The sequence below is a fragment of the Plasmodium yoelii genome (assembly GCF_900002385.2).
Source record: "Plasmodium yoelii strain 17X genome assembly, chromosome: 14".
Taxonomy (NCBI): domain Eukaryota; phylum Apicomplexa; class Aconoidasida; order Haemosporida; family Plasmodiidae; genus Plasmodium; species Plasmodium yoelii.
The window spans coordinates 1,346,565-1,362,661 of NC_036186.2; the positions used below are offsets into that span (position 1 = coordinate 1,346,565).

The 16,097-nt window shown below is 22.6% G+C and overlaps 4 protein-coding genes across 4 annotated transcripts; 2 read left to right on the top strand and 2 right to left on the bottom strand.

Annotated features, from left to right (window-relative positions):
- Positions 1-17: 17 nt before the first annotated feature.
- Positions 18-2,023, bottom strand: PY17X_1435100 (meiotic recombination protein SPO11, putative; the record flags this gene model as incomplete). Its single annotated transcript, XM_022957570.1, has 8 exons — positions 18-120; positions 296-355; positions 491-623; positions 767-817; positions 985-1,071; positions 1,181-1,349; positions 1,509-1,540; positions 1,672-2,023. The coding sequence occupies 8 exons, from the start codon at positions 2,021-2,023 to the stop codon at positions 18-20; spliced, it is 987 nt and encodes a 328-aa protein (XP_022812940.1).
- Positions 2,024-3,200: 1,177 nt separating this feature from the next.
- PY17X_1435200 (uncharacterized protein) lies at positions 3,201-6,254 on the top strand (the record flags this gene model as incomplete). Its single annotated transcript, XM_723098.2, has 1 exon — positions 3,201-6,254. The coding sequence occupies one exon, from the start codon at positions 3,201-3,203 to the stop codon at positions 6,252-6,254; it is 3,054 nt and encodes a 1,017-aa protein (XP_728191.2).
- Positions 6,255-7,500: 1,246 nt separating this feature from the next.
- PY17X_1435300 (uncharacterized protein) lies at positions 7,501-10,062 on the top strand (the record flags this gene model as incomplete). The annotated part of the gene is made up of 1 exon (XM_720726.1): positions 7,501-10,062. The coding sequence occupies one exon, from the start codon at positions 7,501-7,503 to the stop codon at positions 10,060-10,062; it is 2,562 nt and encodes an 853-aa protein (XP_725819.1).
- Positions 10,063-10,451: 389 nt separating this feature from the next.
- On the bottom strand, positions 10,452-12,899 carry PY17X_1435400 (conserved protein, unknown function; the record flags this gene model as incomplete). The annotated part of the gene is made up of 1 exon (XM_720727.2): positions 10,452-12,899. One exon carries the CDS (start codon positions 12,897-12,899, stop codon positions 10,452-10,454), a length of 2,448 nt encoding a protein of 815 aa, XP_725820.2.
- Between the last annotated feature and the right edge of the window lie 3,198 nt (positions 12,900-16,097).

Below are 16,097 nucleotides of genomic sequence, written 5' to 3' on the forward strand. Positions count from 1 at the left end.
ATAAACATTTTTTTTTTCTAAAGGAGTTCTTTAATTTTGGCATCTAAATGTTTTTCCATATCTGCTATTGCATCGATTTCGTATTTTACCCCTGATTTTTTCATGTTCTCAACTTGTTCTCTTGAAGGTTAAAAAAATTATAAAACAGGAACGATAAAACAGGAACGATAAAACAGGAACGATAAATAACAAATAGGCAAACATATGCAATACATTTTTTGTTTATATATAATGCTGTTTTCCTTTTTATTTATTCTTTTTGTGTACAAGTATAAAGACTTATTTTTAAACTTACATCCATCGATTCGTTTCAGAAGCTCCAAATTTGTTGGTGTCCTTTAACCTTGTACATATGCTAAACGGTATGTCAAAATAAGAAAGCAGAAGTAAATATCTCTGAATAATATATAATAATCTTTGTATATACACATATGTGCATATATACATAGATGTACACTATTTTTTGGTTATATGCATTTTATAAGTATACTTGTCCATAATTCGAATATCTTTTAAGGATAATTTGCTAAAATCAGTTTCCTTCAAAGTATTTTTTTGAATTCCTTCTTCTGGACTGAATATACTTATCCATTGCAAATTATTAATTGATATATCATCCATATCTATATTTATTTAAAAAAAAATAACAATAAAATAAACAACCAATATTCATAAAATATAAAAATACGTAGGTCATTTAATATAAAACCATTTTTTTTTTCGTTTCTATCATTTTTCTTTTTTCTTTATCAATATTATTATTTACAATAAACTTTTGACTCAAATTTTGCGGAATATGTGAAAGCGATATTCAAACCTTGGTTAAATAAAAAGTGTGAATAAAAAATGAGCACATACATATATATGGGTTTGTATGCAAAGTGTATAGTAAAAGGGGAATAAATTATTGTTTTGTATTTCAAAAAAATAAACAATTAAATAATCATAATTATTTGTGCAATTTTATTTGTTATTTCTAAACACCATAAGCATCATAATCAGTTAAGCAAAAAAACTTTAGAGTTTTATTTTTTTTCTGAATTTCGTATATGAGTTGTCTGGTATTTATATCTGAAGAAATACAAAAACAAGAAAATAATGATAAGTGATTGAGATATATATATTTCAATATAAATTATATGTATCATGAAATAATTTTTCAAAAAAAAAAAAAATAAACCAGGAAATCCCTTAGCAGTAATTAAAATCAGTGGTCCATATTTAAATATGAAATTTGATTGAAGTAGCTTAAAAAATACAGTCTCTTTTTCAATTATTAAAACATATTTTACAGTTGTTGGTATTTTTAAATCTAATATTCCAAATGGAGATATTAAATGTCCTCTTGTCTGGAAAGGGGGAAATGGAAAAAATAATTACAAGTGAATAATTACAAGTGAACAATTACAAGTGAACAATTACAAGTGAATAATAATAAATATATAAAGAAAATATATGTGAAATATTTTAAATAAATAAATGTAATCTTTATTTCGATGTGTCTCAACTTCAAAAATACTCATGCAGTCAATCCAATCGCCTAAAATTAGAAAAGAGTTGCATGTTTGAGCACATATTTATTTTTCTAGGTATATATGTAACTATGGATATATATTAAAGTGATGAATAAAAATAAATGTTTATGGAAAAGTGTGGACATATAAGTCTAACTTAAATTTTTTTCTTTTAATAATAGGTTTCCCCTAATTATTCCCTTAGGAGAATTATATATATTTAATATTTCCCTTGGTTTTTTTATAATTTGTGTTAATTTTCCTATTGTCCTATTTGAAATATTTTGTGATATAAACAATTGAGGATTTGTATAAAATATTTGCCTCAAAGTTGTGTATATATTATCATTAATATTTTTAAGTATTATTTCGATAATGTAATATAATCTTGTTATTTCAATTATATTATTTTTTGAGATAACTTTTTTTTGCTTTTCATCTAATAATTTTAGAATAAAATTAAACACGTGTTTTTCCAACACACTTATTATATCACTCTCATCGTGCATTTTTTTAATTTATATAATATGTGTATATATATTTATAAAGCTATAGCACGTTACCCAAATACATTAATGTAGAAAGACGAAGAGACATACAACATGTATGATGTTGTGATATTTATACAACTTTTTTTTTATTTGTTCTTTTTTATGTAATAAAAAATATAGCATATTGGCGAAACTATCAAGTAAAAAAAAGGTATATATATATATATATAGAAAATCGATTAAGACATTTTTTAAACTTTCGAGAAAAGCGAGCAAACCTCAATTCTATATAGTTTTGTGAAATTTTTACATTATTTTATTTTATATTATTTTTAATTTTTATAAAAAAATTTATAAAATATAATTCCTTTATTCCCATATTTTTTTTTATTCAGAACAAAACAAGGAACATTTTTTTTTGCAAATTTTTAAGAAAACGGCGGCGCAAAATTTTATGCATACATTTCGTCACCCGCTTAATTATATTTTTTTATTTTTTTTTTTTTATTTTATTATTATTTTTTTTTTTTTTGGTGGTGTTGTTCCCATATCCAAGTTTTATTCTCTTTTATTTTTTTTCATCAACTTTATTATTTTTCTTTCATAATATAGGAAACTAATAAAAAATATTATATATATATTATATATATATTAAATTGTGATATTTTTATTATGCTTACTGCTTTTAAAAATAAATGGATATGAAAATATAAATACTTCCACAATGATATATTTTTTCCAATAAATGAAAAGAGAACAGTTACAATTTCTGAAGAATTGTATAAATAAAGAACAAAAAAAATTGAAATAGTAATATTATCGTAAATTATTATGGAACAAGGGAATAATTTAAAGCGTATGAACAAAAAATAACAACTGCCGTCCAAGAATAAAATAAAGAAAAATAAAAACCATATTGAAAAAAAAAAAATATATATATAACAAATTATTCTTAAAGTCTATCAATACTAAAATATAGGTTAATCATATAAAATATAAAACAAAAGAAATAGTTTAAACGTTTATTAACACCATTTAACATCATACAAATTTATGTATATCTGATTGAGTTTATGACTATATTAAAAATAATAATAATAATTAATCCATACAATATATAAATTAGTTTGTTCAGACTAATTTCCATTTTATAAGTGAAAGAAATGCTTTAAGAGTTATCATAAAATTGATAAAAATGCATTTAGATACAGATCCAGTAAAAGATAATGTTGCCAATATCCCTGATGAGGGATATAGTAGGAACGATAATCTGATGAACAATAAAAATTATAAGCATGAATCTATGCATGATAAAACTCGAGTTATCATTAAAAATATTCCAAAATATATGAATGAAATTGATTTGAAAAAACATTTTTTTAAAATGAAAGGAAAATATGATTTTAAAATAACAGATATAAAAATAATGAAAAGGAAAAAAATAATAAAAAATAAAGAGTCGTATGAATCGAGGAAAATATGTTTTATAGGTTTCATAAGTAATATAGATTGTGAAAATTTTAAAAAGTCATTTAATAATACATATATTCATACAAGTAAGATAATTATAGAAGATGCCTTTTCTCCAATATTATCAAAAAATAGTAATACATTTCAATTACATGAAATAAAACAATCTGAAAAAGCGAATAAAAAAGATAAACAAAATAATACAGTAAAAGTTATAAAAAATGATCAATTTATAAATAAAATGACAACAATAAAAAAAACAAAAGCGGGCATGAATACAACCCGAAGCCACGTTATCTTTATAGACAAGGACACCGATCTCGAGAAAGTTAACGAATTAAATGGAGCTGAAAATGGAGAAAAAAAAAAAAAAAAAAAAAAAAAAAAAAAAAAAAAAAATAAAAGCAAGAATGCTAACGAAAAAAATGAACCCATAAATGGAGGTGAAAACGGTGAAAATAATAATACTGACAATATGGAAGAGAATAAACTCGAGGTAGAGGAAGAAAATGCACTTGATTGGCTAAAAGGTATATCTAAAGATAAAGGGAACGATAAAAAAAATGATAAAAAAAATGATAAAGGAAGCGATAAAGGAAGCGATAAAGGAAACGATAAAGGAAACTCTGAATTACTCGAAAGTGATGATACAGAAAATGAGAACGAAATAAGTTCCACGGAGAAAGTAAAACCATTATATTCCGAGCCAGAAGATATAGATGACAATGATAATATAAACACAGGGAAGCTTATAATTTTTAATCTTCCTCCTGTAGATGAACAGGATGTAAAAAGTTTATGTGAACGATATGGTCCAGTAATAGATGTACAAATATTTAAAAATACAAAAAAGGGAAGTAAATATATATGTTTGAACGAAAAAAATGATCAAAAATCAAGAGAAGATTTTTTTATAAAACTGTTAAAGGAAAATAATGATAACACTTCAAATGGAAATAAAAAGGGTAGTACTAAAAAAATGGCAAACTCTAATAATACGAAAGAAGGAAATAAAAATGAAAGCGAAAATGAAAATAGCAAGAACGAAAATAATATAACCAACATTGACCTCACAAATGTTAAAACGTATGCTTTTGTTAGTTTCGTTTTTCCAAGTTCTTGTGAAAAAGCAAAAAATAATTTAAATGAAACTATTTATAGAGGTAAAGTATTAAGCGTAAAATATGCTCGTGAAAAAATAGATAATTCTGAGAATTTAGAAAAAAATAAAAATAATATATTTATTAAATTATCTAATGAATCTAAGACATCATATAAAAAAATTTTGGAAATTCAAAAAAAAAGAAATTGCCAAAATGAAAATATTTGGAATATTTTGTATACAGATATCAATTCAAATATTTATAATTTTTGTAAAGAAACAAATTGTGATCCTCAATCTATATTAAACATAAGAGATAAAAATATCGCAGTTAATGTCTCATTAACTGAAACTTTTATAATTAATAAAATGAAAGAATGGATAAGAAAAGAAGGAATTGCTTTAGAAGCGTTTGAGCAAATATATAAAAAGGAAAATGCCAAACCGGAAAACGATGAAAATGATGAAACTGACAAAGTGGTAAAATACAAAAGAAGTGACGATACAATAATTGTTAAAAATTTATCTATGCATACAAATGAAAATGATATAATTAATTTATTTAAGAAGCATGGTATTTTAAAAAAAATTAGTTTTTCTCCATATAAAAATATAGCTATATTACAATATGAAAAACCGGAAGATGCAAAAAAGGCTCTTATATCAAATTCATATATACGATATAAAAAATTGCCTTTATATTTGGAATGGGCACCTGTCAATTTGTTTGAACAAAATAATAAAAATACTGAAGGAACAACAGAAGAAAATGAAAATTATAATGATACATCACATCAAAATAATGCCGAACCATATGATAGCGAATCAAGTGATGAAGAAATTACTCACTCTAGTATTTATATTAAGAACATAAATTTCAACACAAAGGAAGAAGATTTTAAAAAATTATTTGAGAAATTAGATGGATTTATAACATGCAATATTGTAAAGAGCAAAAAAGCGATTAAACAAAAACACAAAGACAATAAACAAGACAAAGAAAATGATAAAAATAATGATAGTGGGGGAAATGGTGATAAAACAGAGGAAGAAAATAAATATATATCATTAGGATATGGATTTGCGGAATTTAAAAGTAAAGAACTAGCTATTGAAGCTATAAAAAAATTAACAGCAACTAAATTAGATGGTCATGTTTTAGAATTAAGCTTATCTCATAATAGAATTAAAAAAAATAAACAAGCATATAATAATGAAGAAAAACAAGTAATTAAAGATAAAAAAAAAATCACAAAAAAATTACTTGTGAAAAATTTAGCTTTTCAAGTAACTAAAGAAGAATTAAAAAAATTATTTTCTGCATTTGGTAATATTAAAAATGTTAGAATACCTAAAAATGCATATAATAGAAGTAGAGGATATGGATTTGTTGAATTTATGTCCAAAAACGAATGTCTTGCTGCCATAAATGCATTACAACATACCCATTTATATGGAAGACATTTAATTATCGATTTTGCTAATGATTTGATATTTGATCAAAATGTAGACGAATTTGATAAAATGAAAGAATCACAAAATAATGGCAATCAACAGGGTAAGGGTGTCATAACCTCAGAACAGGCTAAACGAAAAGTAATATATGAAAATGAAAAATCTGCAAAAATTAGCGAATCAAAAAAAAGGAAAATTATAGGTAACCTCGAAAATGTCTAATATATATTATGGCCTCTCACCATTTTATTTGCAATCCTATTTGAATTAAATGTTTTATGTAGTATATATAAATATTAAAAGCATATGCGAAAATAAATTATGAAGACATAACAATTTTACCAAGGGTAAAAGAAAGACTATTAAAACATTGGAGGCGATTTATTCCCAACAATATTGATTAATATGAAATAAAAAAAAATGAGAGATAATTTTAACAAAAAAAAATATGAAATAAAAAAATATATATATTTTGACAGTATCATTTAAACATAAAGATTATGAAAAATAAATTGAAATTCATAAATAATGGAAAAATTCGAGGAATAACACTAAAAACAGTTAATTAATGTTCATATACATATGGCTTTTATACATATGCATTTTATACATACATTTATATATATATTTTTTTTAGCTATAGAATTATTATGTTTAATATATTTCATCTACTCATTTTAAATATATGAAATTTCCATATTTTGTTATAGTAATATTTTTAGTGCTATTTCTTTCAAATTTTGTTTAATAAAAAAATAATGAAAAAAATAGCCTTTCTATAAATACATATATTTTTTTTATTTATATACCTCAATTCATTATGGGGATAATTTGTTGACAATTTTGTATTTTATTTTTTTTAAAGTAAAACATTTTTCAAACATTTTTGAAATTTATAATGCTATTAAAATATAGATCGAGCTTGGCTCAAAAATATAAAAATAAAGTACCCAATTTATAGAATAAAATTTTCTCCTTTTCATCACTTCATGATTGTAGTTTGTTTTGAGTAAAGATTTTTTTTAATTTTATATCATTTATCTATTTTTGGCATGTCATTTTTGATGTGTTATAATAAATTACCCAATGAATTTATTTGTATTAATATCACGCCGTTTTATTAATTGTAGATTATTTGGTACATTTTATTTGGGCTTGTTTGTTTGATTATAAAAAAAGAAGTCTAAACATGTATTTATGTTAGCATGTATTTTACATATTTTGGCGATATAATGACTTAACAAAAATTGCCTATTTATTATTAATACGTATATTTTATTATACGCGTAGTTTTGGGCTACTTATATATTAGTGGTACAATGTAAAAGTATATATAAATATTCATATCCATACACACATGTATAATATGATGATTTAAGTAAAAGTAGCATGTCCAATTCGAATAATAACAAAAAACAAAATCACACCAACAATAATAATAATAATAAAAATAAGAAGAAGATTTATTATGAAATATAAACTCCTATTGGTAATAGCATTAGGCGTTTTTTCCTTTTTATCCATTTCCAATTGTTATATTATAAAATACATTAACGTGAAAGGTGAAAATAGTTTTTTATTTCATAAAGAGAAAAAAAAAAAAAAAATTTATGTAAAAAATGGTTGGCATAATAGCTCGAAAAATGACTGTAGAAAAGAGAAAAAACCATCTCAAATTTTGAACTCATTTATATCAAATCAAAATTCAGATGATGAAACAGAAAAAAGTAAGGAAATAAAAAACAATATTTTTAATATTAATCCTAATTATAATGAATATGATAGAAATACGGATGAAGAAAATGAGGAAAGTAAATTATCATCAATATCAGAATTGAAAAAAAATAGTCAAACGATTATAAATGAAAAAGAAGATGATACTGAAACTTGTAAAAAAAATGATATAAAACAATGGAAAGACGATTACAAAATAAATGATTCTATATCAAATGAATCTGATAATAATTATCTAAACAAAATAAATGAAAATAAAAATATTCATGTAAATAATCACTTCTCATGCAATAAAACATCACATGATGCAACTGAAGATGGAATAACCAAATCAGAAAATTCTTATGGAATAAAATGTAAAAATAATATAGAAAAATATGATAAAGATAATAGCATTGAATATATATCTGGTACGGATTTGGTTAAAAAATACGATATAGATGATCAAGGGCAAGAACATATAAATTCTGAATCTGAAAAAAAAGAAATGGGAAAAAATAAAAAATATAATGATTTAAAGATCATTAGAAATTTGCCATTAGTATCAATTATAGGACGACCCAATGTAGGGAAGTCTACAATATTTAATAGATTGACACGTAAATTTCAAGAGGGTAGTATAGTTTTAGATAAACCAAGCACAAGAGATAAATTTTATGGAAAATCAGAATGGGATGGATATAGATTTGAGGTTGTTGATACGGGGGGATTAATATTTGAAGATGAAAATTTTTCTAAAGAAATCAGAGATCAAATTTTATTAGCTCTTGAAGAGTCATCTGTTGTTCTATTCGTTGTTGATGGTATAAATGGTGTGCATCCTATTGATCTTGAAATATGCCGATTTCTCAGAAAATTTATTAAAAAAAAATACAATAAAATAATTTCGAAACAATCTAAAAATGGTGAATATGATAATGAATCAAAAAGAGAGCTCCTAAAATGTGCCCAGAAAAAAACATATTGCAATAACATTGACAGTAATAATGAAAATGTAGTTGATAATACATTCCAAAACTGCCTATCCGATTCAAGTAGTGAAACAGATTGTAGTAAATCGAGTGTAAACACAGAATTGAATATATCCCAAAACGAAGAATATATTTCGAATGATATAAATAAAACTGAAGAGGAAAATCCAAAGCAAAATGAAATTTTAAAAGTTATTGTATGTGTTAACAAATGTGAATCTTATAAAGATGGATATATTAAAGCACAAAACTTTTGGGAGTTAGGATTTGAAACCCCATTCCCATGCAGTGGTATACATGGAAATGGGTTATCTGAAATATTAGATGAATGTATAAAATATATAAAAAAAGTAAAAATAAATGAATTAGAAGAAGAAGAAGATGAAAAAAATACAATTAACATTAGCTTTATCGGGAAACCCAATACTGGTAAATCTAGCATATTAAATAAAATATTAAATTGTAATCGTTTTATAGTTTCTCCAATTGCTGGAACAACTATAGATTCAATTGATGTTTTAGTTAAAGGGAAAAATGATAAAAGAATGTATAGACTTATTGATACAGCTGGTATACAAAAAAGAAAAAAAAATGTCCCATTTAATGAAAAAACGAAATTTGAATATTTACTATTTAATAGAACTGAAAAGGCTATAAAAAGAAGTGATGTGTGTGTATTAGTTATTGACTCTTTTAATGGAATTAGTAGTCATGATATAAATATAGCAAGAAAAATATTGGAAGAAAATAAAAGTTGTATAATTTGTTGTAATAAATGGGATTTAATATATAATAAAAATGATATATTTAATGATACAAAAAATTATGTACTTAATCTTTTAAAGCCTATAGATTTTTCTGATGTTTTATTTATATCAGCCAAAACATCACAAAGATTATCAAATATATTTCAACATGCAGAAGAAGCTTATAAAAATTACACACGACGATTAAATACTAATACTTTAAATCAAATTATAAAAGAAGCACTTTTGCTTCGACCCCCTGTCCCTATAAAAGGGAAAACATTAAATATATATTATGCTATTCAAGCACATATTAAACCACCTGGATTTGTTTTTTTTTGTAATTCTGAAAAATCCACATATTTAAATTATACTAAATATTTGGAAAGTAGAATAAGAGAAGCATTTAATATACGTGCAACCCCAATCAAAATTTATTATAAACAAAAGAAAAAAAGACGCCTTATGAAAAAATTCAAAGATCCAGATAAATATAACCTTGATATTCAAGATATTCAAAAAAAATTTCTAGAAACCCAAGCTCAAAAGAATGCCATCAATGATTCCAAAAAGGTGTAAAATCATTTCGCCAAAGAACCAACGTAAACAAAAATTAAAAGAAATCCCTTATGCATATATATTAAAAATATAATATGTAAAATGAAATAATAATTTTTAAACTTTTTATTTTTTTTCGTTTTTTTGAAACTTTTTTATATATAATTTATTTAAAAAAAAAAAAAACTTCCAAATTTTGCAATTAATAGGAAGCATAAAATATTATTCAAAAATTGATGCAAAACGGGCATACATATGCAGTGCTCATATATTTGAAACCATTTATTGTAAAAAATAACTAAAAAATCTTGAAAAAAATATATGGTTAACCTTTAAAGATAAAAATATAGGATTAAAAATATATTATGCACATGCATAGGCATGTCCACATATTCCCATATAAAAAATGTTTAATTAAAATTGAAAGTAATTCTTGTTAGAGAATCTTGTACATTATCCAAATTTAAATTATTGTCTCCTTCAATATCTTCATTACTTTTAAATGATAAGAAATTGTTATTATCATAAGTTTCTCTTACATTTTTTATTAAATTTCCAATGTGATCATCTGATGAATTTTTATTACTATTATTATATATTTCTTCGATTTGTATTCTCTCTTCTTTATCTGAACATTTATTACAATTATTGTTTAATCCTATCTGTTCACTATCATATTTTGTACTATCACAATTTTTACCACCTTCGTGACTTTTATAATTCGAATTGTTTATTTCTGGGATTGTTTCTTCATTCTTTTCAGTATCAAGAATATTATTATCATTACAGCCAATTATACCAGTATCCATTAGGGTTGAATCCGCTTGGGTATCTATCAAATCAAATTCTTCTTCAGAGTTAATTTCGTGATATGGATTTTGTATTCTGTCTAAATTTGCTTCATTTTGATTTATATCATAAAATGTATTTGATTTTTCAAAAAGTAATAATTTTATATAAAAGCGGACTTTTGAATTTTCTCCTTGACGTTGTGGATCATTTTTTAAATAATCAATTATTTTTTCATAATTTATAATTTGACCAATAAATTTTGAAAAAGAGAAATTATCTTTATCATATACTGTATTTTTTAATTTCTTGGTTTTAAAAAATCCATCAACATTTTCATCATCTGTTTCATCATTTTCACTACATGATGATTCAAATGAATCACAATTATCGCTTATGTCATTATTTTTTTCTTTCTCTTTATTTATTAAATTTCCTCGTTTCTCTTCATAATATTTATTATCCATACACCTATTAATTTTGTGTACATTTGGTAAATCGCTGCTACTATTTTTTTTGCAAAAAGTATAGTGTTCTTTGCTATTTGATATATTAGTATCATAAATTTTTTTAGAGTTAATTTTATTTTTCTCAGTAATTTCTTCTTTATAGTGTTGGTTTGTGGGCATGTTTTCATAAGTTAAGTTGAGAGGACTATTCTCACATTTTTTATCATTTGCATTTATTTTTTTTAATTTGTCTTTTTCTAAAATATTACAATGATCACGTTTTCCAAAAACTGAACTACTTTTATTAGACTCATGACACTTTTTAATGGCCTGAATTACACTTTTTGTATCCTTTTGTTGATTATTATAATTTTCTATAATTTTATTTGTGTGATAATGTTTCTTGCGTATATCTCTTTTTATGTTTTCTGTAGTAATTCCTTTAAAATTTTCTAAATTAGCTTTAAAATAATTAATCATTTGCTCATTAATAAAATTTTTTCCTTTAACAACAATTATAATTTTTTTTAATTTAAAATTTTCTGATTTTAAAAAATCAATAATATTTTTAAAGTATATATTTGGAAATATAGTAATGTAATAATTTTTGGGATATAATAATTCAATTTTATTTATAGTGTCTGAAAAATTATATAACACATTTTTTATGTTATGAAAAACTAGCCGTTCAGTATGATCTGATTCATAATCATTAAAAGAGTATAAACTTTCATAATTATAAATTCTTAAAAGTTCAATTGGTGGTTTTGCCCAAAATGGTAAATCAGATAAATATGAAAAAAGGGCATAGAATAATATATCATGAATTAGTAATCTATAAGAAAGTTCAAGGCCTCTTAACTTAGGATTTAATATTGGATCTTCGCATGCATATTGTAATATACCTGAATCATATAGGGGTAAACAAAATTTTGGTAGTAGACGCAATAAATATATATAATCATTAATTGGCTCGAAAACTGTTTGAATAGTAAATAATTTCGATGAGTTATAAAAAATATCGATTGTTGGAATAGACTCAGAATAATTATCATTTACTATCTTATCTCTAGCATTATATACTGGATTAAATGTTCCAACTATATCATTTTTTTTCCAAATATCTGGGGCATTTTCTGGCAGTTCAATATTCCCCTTATCCCATCCCCCATTTCTTCTATTATTATCGCGTTCACAATCATTGTGTTTCCCTCTGAGTGTGTGTAAGACAACACCATTTCGAGAATCTACTTCCACGATTTTTCCACGCATCTTCAAATCGTTTATTTTTTCCCATGCTCGTTTTTGTCTATTTAATTTTTCCTTATTAAAAGAGGCATCTGGTGGATATACATCCTTATGAAGAAGCTTCAAATTAATATATTCATTTATATTGTTATTTACTTCTAAACTCTCCTTTAAATTTTGGTACTTAAAATTTTTATTCAAAAAATAAAAGTTTAATAAAGAAAAACACAATTCTTTCTCTTCATTTTTGATATTTTTTAATAAATTGTTTATATCTTTCCTATGTTCACTATTATTACCTATGTCATAACAATGGATTATTTTCCTTTCATTTTTTGTTTCATTGTTTTTTGCGGACCCACAATTAATCATTTTTTGTTCCCCATTCGTTCTTTATATCCGTGAAATGTAGGAAATTATTTTTTTTTTTTTTTAATTTCTTAAAGCGCGACAATATACAATCTCAATAGAAAAATGAAAAATAAAAAATGAAGAATTTAATTATCAAACGAATGAAACTAGCACGCTTACCATAATAAACAAAATTAAAAAATTGGTGAAAATTTTGGGGAATAGGAAAATAAGTGATGAAAAAAAGAGAAAACAAAATAAATGTTTCAAAAATTAACAAAAGTTACACCAAATTTTCATTTAAATCATATATTATCTTTCAACAAATATAAATGTTTTTTGTTATTATTATAAATATATATTTTTTAAGAAAAAAATAGAGAATAATTTAATATGTTGTAAACTTTTAGCCTACTGATAATATATATAGTATAATTTTTCCGATGTTTTTTTTTTTTTTTTTTTAAATGTGTGCACGCTAATTCAATTTCGTATAACATATATATTTTTATTATTTTTTTTTTTATTTTTTTAGGAAGAAAAATGAATTAATAGACTTATATATTTTTTAGTAATTTCATTTTTTCCATTTTATTTATTTACATATATAATGATTATATAAATATAGACATGTGCTATTTATTTTTAATAAAGTTTATTTTATTTTTTTAAGGAAAAAGCTAGCTAAAATGAAAATTATATTGTTAAAAAAAATTGTCTATAAAATAAAACACTAAAATTAAAATTGCGTTTTAAGTATTTATTTTATGCTCCTATATAACAATTTAAAACTGTTTCAATACTACCTATTATTTGAAACAAATAATAAATGATGCATTATATATTGAAAATTACTATGCATAAATATCATTGCAATTTCTGCAAGGATTTATAAGTATATAATCCCAAACGATAAGACCGTTTTAAATATGTCTATTATATATACATATATATATTATAGCCACAATCTTCACATAAAATATTCATACCAAACGAGACATTATGCCCTAGTTAATATATATATGAGTTATACCACTCTTTATTCAGTATATACTTGCCAATATCCATACATTGTTGGAATAAAAATAATGTGAATAAGAAATTTACTATTCCATTGTATGCTATACACTAAGATATGATATATCCAATACATACGTTGTTTTAAAGCTTGTGGAAGAGGATATAATAAATTTTAAGGCATAAATCTATAAATGTTTTTCACACAATGTTATGAAATTTCCTAAAAAATATATATAATAAATTGTATTTTTTATATGAGTTTATTATTCTTCATATTTTGTTCCCTTTAAAATATTCGTTAAAAAACTAACAATATTTTATTATACACATTTATATGTTTTTTTATCGAGGATTACACCTTTTTTTTATATATGTCTTCATTGTAAATTTTAATTATAAACTGCTATAAGAAAATAAATTGACGCTTTAAAGGCTTAGCATATTATGCTATTAAAAAAATTGCAATGTATAGATTTTGTGAAATTTTGTTATTTCTCTCTTATTATTTATAATATATCCAGTATAAAAATAGAGTTTTGCGTTAAGCCACACATAATATCATTGTAAAAGAAATCTATGTAATTCGCTTATTACAAACAAATGGAATCTTATTAAAATGAATAATGCCTAGAAATGATTGCTATTTACAGTTATATAAAATATGTGAATTATTACATTAGTTTTTAAAACGGTATCAATTAATATGGGTATATATATAAAGTTTATAAGTATTAAATAGTGTGTTGATGTTATCCACATTTCATATATAAAGCTATACTATTACAAATAATCGAAGTAAATTGGAAAATTAGGGAATCAATAACATATTATGTCCATGCTTTATTTTTGAAATTATTTTAGAAAATATAGTGTTTTTTATTTTTTTTCATAATATGCAAAGATTTGCACAGAAAATGTGATATGATCTAGGAGTGAAGATGGTCTTATTAATTTTTTTTTATACGTATATTTTATAATCAATTTTTATTATATAAAAATGACCTTGTCATGGAAAATATTATAATACCTATGCATGCATTAATATAATTTACATAATATATAGAGGGAACTTTAAAACGATTCAAAAAAAACGGATACATCAAAGAAAAGATACCAAAAGAAACTTTATTTTAATTTTATAAATTTACATATTTGTATACTTTATGTAAAAAATTTGTTTATTTTATCGCAGCTAAAACAATATTGTGAAAACTGTAACATTTTATTTTATTTATAACATTTATACTTCAAAAATAGTATGTTATTTATAATTTCATTTTTTTGTGAACAAAAATATAAAAAAGTGCAATATAGCATCATCATAAATTATTTTATAATTTTTCGTCCTATCATAAATAGTACTTTCTATATTGTGATTTATAAGGAACAGTCATATTTCATATAAACATATTACTATTCGCTTTTATGACATATAAAATTACAAACGAAAAGTATTTATATAAAGTATGCATGTGATATTTTTTATTATGCACAATAAAATGATGGCGCCCTATACCATTTTGTATTTTAATAAATTATTTAAAATTTTCAGCATACATATTTATTCATTAATTTTATACATAAAACAAAATATAAAAATTTTATAATTTGTTGATAATAGTTATCTCCTAGTATTATTATTATTATCTTAATCTTTTATAAGAAATATGAAAATTAAATAAAATTATTTATTGACAATAATCAAATTATATATAAATAAATTTAACTTAACAAATATAATTAATACTATATACATAGAATTTTTTAATATAATTTAAAAATACAATTTTTACAGTATAAATATAAATGCGATTAAAATATAATAATTACTTTATTTAATTTTTTAAAAAACATTAAAATATATTATATTTTCGTCGTTTTTTATGCTTTATTTAAATGCAATATAATTTCATAATTTTTTTTGATGAAAAGAAACAATTTTTTAAATAATCTTTTATAAATATTATTACATAATTATACAAATATATTATATTTATTTTTTTGAATCTTTGTCGAATTTCTTTCGCTAATTTATTACAAAAGAATTTGCCATTTTCTTCTTCCGTTTTTTAACTGTTATATAGTAGTTTTATGTTCTATATATATAATATATTTTTTGTATAATTAATGCATATATATATATACTATTGTTATCTTTAAAACTTAAACAACATTAGCAATATATTAAAAAAATATAAC